At 46.4% G+C, this 9092-nt stretch overlaps 1 protein-coding gene across 1 annotated transcript in view; it reads right to left on the bottom strand.

Annotated features, from left to right (window-relative positions):
* Positions 1–215: 215 nt before the first annotated feature.
* LOC120034707 (FH2 domain-containing protein 1-like) overlaps positions 216–9092 on the bottom strand; it is a 34075-nt gene continuing 25198 nt past the window's right edge. Inside the window, exons 8-11 of the mRNA XM_038981313.1 lie at positions 6663–6733; positions 3285–3402; positions 2765–2929; positions 216–2468 (exon numbers count right to left, since the gene is read on the bottom strand). Of these exons, the coding sequence (XP_038837241.1) occupies positions 216–2468; positions 2765–2929; positions 3285–3402; positions 6663–6733 (2607 nt within the window). The remainder of the gene's footprint in view (positions 2469–2764; positions 2930–3284; positions 3403–6662; positions 6734–9092) is intronic.

The following is a 9092-nucleotide window of genomic DNA, read 5'->3' as shown; positions in this document are numbered from 1 at the left end:
CATGACGAAATAATCTTATACAGTGCATTATATATTTTTGCAGTTCATACAATATGTGTTAACGGAGCCCTGTATAATGACTTCATATGGATGAGGTGGGCTGTCTTAGAGTAGCTAATGAAAGAGGACACAAAATGTCAGTCTACAGCATGTGGGGAAAACCATAGTACATTTCTTCCTCTCTTGCTCCAATCAAGTTCCACCATGTTTGTGTTCTACTTCCAGGTGGGCTTGATGGTCCTACATGACGTAGTGGATTGGACAGATTTTTCGGAGAAGCTGCTGCTCTTGCGTGAGCGCTCGCGGGTGGGTGGCGATGGGGGGGTGTCGCTACGCTGGGTGCTCGCTCGGCTTGATGCCCTGACGCTCTGCACCCTCTGCAGACCACCCCCTTGGGCCTTCTCCTTCTCCTCCCTCTGGGGTGAATGCTGCCCCCCTTTGGCAGGAGATGTGGTTGTGGCAGCGGCTGGAGGCCGAGCGGGTGCTTGACTCTGGGAGCTGCTCCGGGATAGGAGAGAGGGGCTCCTGGAGGGGGTCGGGGGGTTGGAGAGGGTTGGAGCGAGTTCCTTCTTGGTGGTACGAGAGGAGGAGGCCACAGTGTTGCGTGCCCAGCCAGGCAGGGTGGCAGATGGGGTTTTGGAGCTGTGGGTAGCGCTAGCCTCAGAGGGTGTCCTAACCTGACCTTGGGCCTGAGCAGCCAGGGCTCTCATGGTGGAGCGGCACATCTTCTCCTCCGGCGGTGGCTTGGGCAGGTTCCTCAGCGGCTTGGCGCTGGGCTTGCGGAAGGAGGGCTTTCGTGGGTTGAGGTCACGTGCCCAGCCAGAGAGGCCAGCGTTCCCCTGGGATTTGGTCTCCTCTGGGGGCAAGCTGGAGTGGCGGGCGGGCCTACCGGTCTTCTCACCCCGCTCCCTGGCTGGGGTGCTCTTGTCGATGAGCGGCTGCCTGGCACCCTCATGGCCCCCGACGGGTCTCTCCACCCGCCTGACGTTGCTGCCAGTCCGGCTGAGCTTGGTGATGGGCACCACCTTCCGCATGTCCTGGTTCTCAGTGGTGGTCAACATCCTGACGCCGCGACCCACTTTGCTGTTTTTGGAAACTTTTGACACTTTCTTGGTCTTGGCGTGTGTTGGTTTAGGGCTATATGTCTGTACAGCTTTCTCACCCACCTGCCTAGCCTCCGCCGTGTCCCAGCTATCTGTGTCCCCCTCTTCACTGGTGACGAGGGAGCCAACGGATGGGGCACGTTCGTCTGTGGACACCGACAGCTCATTTGTGGGGGCAAAGACGGACTGATCGTTTTTGGATGTGGAATCAAAATGGGAGTTGGAGGATAGTGAGCTGGGGTCTCGAAGGTTCCCCTGGATGTTGTTGCAGTCAGTGTTTTTTACATCGGGGACCAATCCTTCCCTCATTAGAGGCGAGCTTTCGATCTCAGAGTAGTCAAGCGCTACGGAGCAGTCCGTTTCTGTGCAGTCTAAGATGTAGAACACCGGTTTCTTATTTGATACGGAGGGGTCAAGAGGTAGGGGCATATCGCAGGTGGTTGAGGAGACGGTGCTGCTGTCCTCCTCTTCCTCCTTCTGAAGCGAGCCCACCACAAACTGAGAGGACGGAATTTTACCTTCCCACGCAACTTCCAAACTCTTTGGACAAGGAGGAGGGGTATCCAAAACGAGTGCCTTTGGAGATTCCTTCTCCATTTCCAAGTCTGTCACCACCACGTCTTTGTGGTCAACAAACTGCATGTGATTTGTGTTATTGTTCGGACTGGGGAGGTCAAACTGTTGAATTCCCGGGACTAGCGTGTGTCTCTCCACGCTGACGTTCATGTGTGCCGTGACGCTCGCTCCGGGGTTGGGTGTCTTCTGAAAGACGTTACGGTTCTGACATGAGCGAGGCAGATAGCTCCCCTCGGACACGGTCGTGTAGTTGTTATTATTGTTATACAGTTCCTCGTTGGCATTAAAGCCCATGGAAGAGTACATGGCCAAGGGGCTGATGGGCTCCGTCTCAGCCCGGTGTGACGTGGCCAGCACCTGCTGCCCATTCTCCAGCTTGTGGTTGTCATCCTGGGACACAAGCCAGGGGGCGGTTCTCCGATGGAGGGTGCGGCCGGAGCGCGGCAGGCTGTTGAACTTGTTGGCATAGTCCGCTGGCAGTGTCGTGCCACTGCCGAACAGCTCCAGGTAGTCGTGAAGCTCGCGGTCGGCCATGGCGGCCACGGTGTGGCGGTGGCGACGGGCGCTGGCTGAACGACCCAGGGGGCTGTGGGGACGCTGCTGGAGGAAGTCCAGGAGGCCCTCCTTGGTGAGCATATCCACGTCGTTCTCGCTGCTGCTGCGGCCGAAGCCGCCATTACCGGCGCCAGCCGCCTGCTGCTGGTCGGCATTCCAGGCAAAGCGCTTATTCTCCAGCTCTCTGAGACGCCGCTGCCTGGCCGCCTCCTTATGCTCCCGCTCCAGGTTATCCTGACAGAGACAGCGAAAGGACGGGCTAATAAATAACATATTGTGTACAGTGCCTTCGGAAAGTATTCAGACCCCTTGACTTTATCCACATTTTGTTATATGTTTACATACACCTACATCAGTATGTCCTTTTGAAGAGTTTATTAGTTTTGTTACTTCAGGAAATGCAGTGCAGGTTAATGTGAGTGTGCATTTTGTAGGTTAGATAGAGAATGTGAGTTACATTACTTATCTGAAACTTCATAGTAGAGACTTAAAAGATTTGAATTTAAATATTTAAAGAGAACACCTCTCACCTTGACAGCCTTTTTGAACTTGAGACAGAAGTCCTGAAAGATGCGGAAGCACTCGTCCAGCATGAAGGTGTCCTTGTCTTCACAGAAGAAGTCAATAAGCGCATTACCCTCCTTCCGCAGGTCCAGCCTACACCTCTTCAGGTCCTGGAGTGTCCTTGTGGAGCACTGTTGGGGATGGCAGACAATGGATGACACACACAGATTAGATATAAAAGAATTATAACATATTATTACCATCAAAATATACCTAAAACAGGGGGCTTGGTGATACAGTATATCAGGGATGTAGGATGTTGGCCCATATTGGCCAATATTTTGTTATGCTTATAGGGTGTTCTTGCAATTGAGACCATAGTGGTAAGTTATCTGATATACATTTCTTTGTTACAGTCACCCTAGGATCCGCTTTTGTACCACAACTGGCTAAGGATGCCTTCACTGTGTGCCGCCCTCATGCACCGTAATCAGCATTCACAGAGCAGAAATGACAAATTTAGATTCTGACTGAATGTGCTGCCACCTGCAGGAAGGGGTCCAGCTGCTCCAGGAGCTCCGGGTCACTCTGGACCTTCTCCTCCAGGGATCTGGTCCTGACGTAGAGAGACGAGAACTCCAACTCAATGTTTTCCACTGATATTCTGCGGGGATATGCAAATCATCCAAAGGCTGTTAAAATACATTGTGTGGCTCAGTTGGTAGAGCGTGGCGCTCGCAACATCAGGGTTGTGTGTTTGATTCCTGCTGGGACCACCCGTAAAATAGATGAAAGTGTATTTTAAATGGCGTATATTATATACATATATATTATAATGAATGTGAGTAGTTTAAGATTCTGGAACTTTGTGGACTGCTGTAGCAGATGGCTATGTTAGCATTGTAACATGTGACTGTGTAGCAGATGGCTATGTTAGCATTGTAAAATGTGACTGTGTAGCAGATGGCTATGTTAGCATTGTAAAATGTGACTGTGCCTTCCTGAGACTTGAAGTACTGCTGACCCTGAACACAGAAATGCCTTGGCTTGTATCAATCAGTGGTATTGATGGTGCTTTAGAAATTGCTATGTTGTTGGGAACTGGTTCACCGTGGCAGAAATGGACCATGTTACACTGTAATGGCACTTCAATTCAAAGGCCTATCTACAGTACATTCGATAAAGGTGACGGCACGACAGTCAGAGAAGGCTGAAAGTAAGGATGATGTGTCAGCATATCCACAGCGGAGCGTTATCTGTTGGCACACCAGGAGAGAGGGAGAGCTGAACTGTAGCATGCAGAGGTCACCTTGTAAAAGATCTTGACAGCCACAGGGAAGATAATGCATCCTAAACAGTGCAGTCTACTCCCAACGACATTGGGAGCTCAAATTCATTTGAAATTCAACTCAAGGCGTTAGAAGGGATCTGTGATTTCATTCAATGCTGCTATTATTCTAGCCAATTACCAACTTCTTCATTTGATTGCATTTAAACTATGAATATGTATTGTACCATATATTATTTTCTATGTCATTAAAGCTGCAGTCTGCGATTCATAAAACAACAAAGTGGGCACCTCGCCACTTGGTAAACAGCTGAGGTATGCGGCTGGAGAAATGTAACCAGACTTAAAGCTGCAGTCTTATTAAAGCAGCGGTCTGCAGTTCAGAAAAACTACAAACAGGTCACCCCGCCACCTGTTTAGGTAAACAGCTAAGGGATGTGGGTGGGGCTGCAGAAATGTTACCAGACTGCATCTTTAAGCACAGATCATCCTCCAGTAGTAGTCATATAAAGGCAACATATACAGATAGGGCTAATGGAGGGAAATAATCGTGCTAATGCTCTCTAAGAGCAGTGGCTGAAGCAAGAACCTATAGGCTACACATAGCATTCCAGGAACTGAGTTAGTGATATTGATTGTGAAAAGAGCCCTATAAAAGTCCTTATACAGTATAGGGCATTCATAGATAACGGGTGTGGAATTGACTGGGCGTCTTCTAGGTGAACTAGTTCTAAAACTCCTGTCAAAGGAAAGCAGTGCAGATGCTGCGTTCTCTACGTCAGAGTGTTTTGAAACAAAACTTACAAACTCTGAGCATTAAGTTGTATGTATTCACGTGCTTTGAAGTCATTGAAAATGCCAATTGGCTAACAGCTAACTAGGTATGTCAACCATAAACTACAGTTATTATGGTCACAAACAAATTAGTGTTCAAAAACAGTATAAATAAACCCAGCAAAAAAAGAAATGCCCCTTTTTCAGGACCCTGTCTTTCAAAGATAATTCGTAAAAATCCAAATAACTTCACAGATCTTCATTGTAAAGGGTTTAAACACTGTTTCCCATGCTTGTTCAATGAACCATAAACAATTAATGAACATGCACCTGTGGAACAGTCATTAAGCCACTAACAGCTTACAGACGGTAGGCAATTAAGGTCACAGTTATGAAAACTTAGGACACTAAAGAGGCCTTTCTACTGACTCTGAAAAACACCAAAAGAATAGATGCTCAGGGTCCCTGCTCATCTGCGTGAACATGCCTTAGGCATGCTGCAAGGAGGCATGAGGACTGCAGATGTGGCCAGGGCAATACATTGTAATGTCCGTACTGTGAGACGCCTAAGACAGCGCTACAGGGAGACGGACAGCTGATCGTCCTTGCAGTAGCAGACCACGTGTAACAACACCTGCACAGGATCGGTACCTCCGAACATCACACCTGTGGAACAGGTACAGGATGGCAACAACAACTGCCCGAGTTACACCAGGAGAGAGAGGGGCTGGACTGAGGGCTTGTAGGCTTGTTGTAAGGCAGTTCCTCACCAGACATCACCGGCAACAACGTCACCTATGGGCATAAACCCACCATCACTGGAACGGACAGGACTGGCAAAAAGTGCTCTTACCTGACGAGTCACGGTTTTGTCTCACCAGGGGTGATGGTCGGATTTGCGTTTATCTTCGAAGGAATGAGCGTTACACTAAGGCCTGTACTCTGGAGTGGGATCGATTTGGAGGTGGAGGGTCCGTCATGGTCTGGGGTGGTGTGTCACAGCATCATCGGACTGAGCTTGTTGTCATTGCAGGCAATCTCAATGCTGTGCGTTACAGGGACGACATCCTCCTCCCTCATGTAGTACCCTTCCTGCAGGCTCATCCTGACATGACCCTCCAGCATGACAATGCCACCAGCCATACTGCTCGTTCTGTGCGTGATTTCCTGCAAGACAGGAATGTCAGTGTTCTGCCATGGCCAGCGAAGGGCCCGGATCTCAATCCCATTGAGCACGTCTGGGACCTGTTGGATCAGAGGGTGAGGGCTAGGGCCATTCCCCCAAGAAATATCCGGGAACTTGCAGGTGTCTTGGTGGAAGAGTGGGGTAACATCTCACAGCAAGAATTGGCAAATCTGGTGCAGTCCATGCGGAGGAGATGCACTGCAGTACTTAATGCAGCTGGTGGCCACACCAGATACTGACTGTTACTTTTGATTTTGACCACCCCCCCCCCCCCTTTGTTCAGGGACATTATATTCCATTTCTGTTAGTCACATGTCTGTGGAACTGGTTCAGTTTATGTCTCAGTTGTCTCAGTTGAACATGTTGTTATGTTCATACAAATATTTACACATGTTAAGTTTGCTGAAAATAAACGCAGTTGACAGTGAGAGGACGTTTCTTTTTTTGCTGAGTTGAGATTGATTTTGATAAATAATGTATTGTTGTTGCATTTAACTGCTGAAAATGCTGTCTTCTAAGTAATTTCCTGAATAGGTGACGTAGTAGTTGCGGCACATATTTGACACCTGAGTGTGCTACTTTACGGAAATTATGAGTCGGAGGATTGTTCAAACGGCTTTTTCCCAGTTTGCAAGTTTCCGACATCATGAAGACCGCATAATGAAGGACTATTTACCTGGAAGCGCTCTGGATGCCCTGAAGTTTCTCAGGGAACTTCAGCAGCTTCTCGTCCTTCTTCTGTGCCTCCTGAGTAGATAGAAAAGGAATTATAATTAGCCTTGTATAATGCTTTATTACGTGTTCTGTACACCCATATCCCACTTGTAATTTCCAATCTGAAAGCTTGAAAAAAGCTTGAAAATACATAAGGATGGTGGAACTCAACTCCTTAACATCTGCCATTCTGCAATATTCAACATTTCTCTCATTTAGTCTCTGTTTACTCAAACATCGATGTCATGGAATATTTACGGGTGACAACTTCTCTGCCGTCTAAAGGGCATCTGTGGAAAGCCTCTCCTTTTTCTGTGTCAAAAAAGACGTATTCACACATTTCAAATTCTAATAACCTGATTCAAACAAACTACTGAATTCTGACCCACTGGGCACACCACGTCATTTAAACGTGGACATTTTGGTCAAATTTGGTTGACACGTTGATCAATGAGAAACCTTTATTCACCCACTCAAAAAGACAGCCAGAAGTTTGTTGAATTCCCAATGTGTCACTATGCTTTCAATCTTCTAAAAGCAAAACCAAATTCCAATGAAAAAACTATGTCTGATGTTTGGTTTAGTTGTCATCTAAATGTGTTATCACTGCACCTTCCATCATATAGAAGCACAACAAAGTTCAAATGGGAATACAATGTCAGATATTTTGTATCCATACACTGAGTACAACAAACTTTAGGAATACCTTCAATAAGGGATCAAAGCTTTCACCTCGATTCACCTGGTCAGTCTGTGACATTGAAAGGGCAGGTGTCCGTAATGCTTTATATACTCAGTGTACAACAACTTCATGTGTTCTCACTGTGCTTCATCTAATAGCAAAACCAATGTATAGCTGTGAGCAACAACGAACAGGGTTTACAGGATGACAGAAAGGACACGAGATCAGTTGGATAGCAAAGCAAGCACTATATCATGTGACTATATTCATTTATGTGCAATCAGTGAAAGCATTACCATGTTTCTCTTTCAATACCAAAAGTGAAGTTTTGTCTAGTGCTGTAGGTTGGTTACCTTTGAATGCAGCAGGTAATCATTCTTAAAGTCATTACTTAATGTATTGAGTTTATAAACCAACTCTGGGGTCAATCTGACTAATGATTTATGTTAAGATTTGTGTTTATTGGTATATTGTGGTCATCTTTGAAATCTGGGGCTCCCGAGTGGAGCAGCGGTCTAAGGCGCTGCATCTCAGTACAAGAGGTGTCACTACAGTCCCTGGTTTGATTCCAGGCTGTCCAGCCATGATTGGGAGTCCCATAGGGCGGTGCACAATTGACCCAGCGTCGTCCGGGGTAGGCCGTCATTGTAAATAAGAATTTGTTCTTAACTGACTTGCCAAGTTAAATAAAGGTTCATTTAAAATGTGTCAATCTGTTTTTGGAAATGATTTAAATCTCAGTTGGTACACCCCACATTAGCATTCCAAAATACTTCAATACACTCTCGCAGCTGTAATACGCTGACTGCGCAAGCGGCAGGACCCAAATAAAATAGCCACTTTTCACTAAGTTCAGACTACATAAAAGGGCAACTACGTGTGATTATACAGATATACTAATCACAATACATCACATTGTTCGCCTGCATCATTTAAACTTAACACTCATTTGCATGAGACAAAGTCCACCTGATTAATAGTTATTGCTATAGTATCCTATGGTGCCACTGGTGCCAATGACATCTATGGTGCTACCGATTCGTCTGGTGCAACCATCTAAGGTTGCAGTGACTTTATATTCATATAAGATCTACATGACACATTTCATGGCCCCATGTCCATCGGTTCAGTTCTTATAGCCATGGTGTGACATGGTGCAATCTAGTGGTGTACTGTGGCCGACTTTGAATGCAGCACCTTATAATTCTAAAATTCATTAGAGGCTAATTCATGGAGTCTATTTAGAAAATCTTGAGTCAATCTGACTTAATAACGTTTTGCTGCATTCAAATATGGCTCCACTGTACCTATAGGTGTGTCACGCCCTGCCCTTAGAGATCCTTTTAATTCTCTATTTGGTCGGTCAAGGTGTGACTAGGGTGGGAAATCTATGTTTTTATTTCTTTGTTGGCCGAGTATGGTTCCCAATCAGAGGCAGCTGTCTATCGTTGTCTCTGATTGGGGATCATACTTAGGCAGCCCTTTTTCCCACCTTCAGTTGTGGGATCTTGTCTTTTTGTGTTGCAGGTGTTGCACTCCTAGCTTTACGTTCGTTGAGTTGTTTATTGTTTTTTTGGTGGCACATTTAAATAAAAAAAGAAAATGTACGCCTACCACGCTGCACCTTGGTCTTCATTTAACGATGGACGTTACAAGGTGTACTATAGCAAATAGGATAATGCTAAAAATACTTTTAAAAATTAACATTTT

The sequence above is a fragment of the Salvelinus namaycush genome, chromosome 42 (assembly GCF_016432855.1).
Source record: "Salvelinus namaycush isolate Seneca chromosome 42, SaNama_1.0, whole genome shotgun sequence".
In the NCBI taxonomy this organism is placed as follows: Eukaryota; Metazoa; Chordata; class Actinopteri; order Salmoniformes; family Salmonidae; genus Salvelinus; species Salvelinus namaycush.
This window is presented reverse-complemented; position numbering and strand designations above follow the sequence as displayed.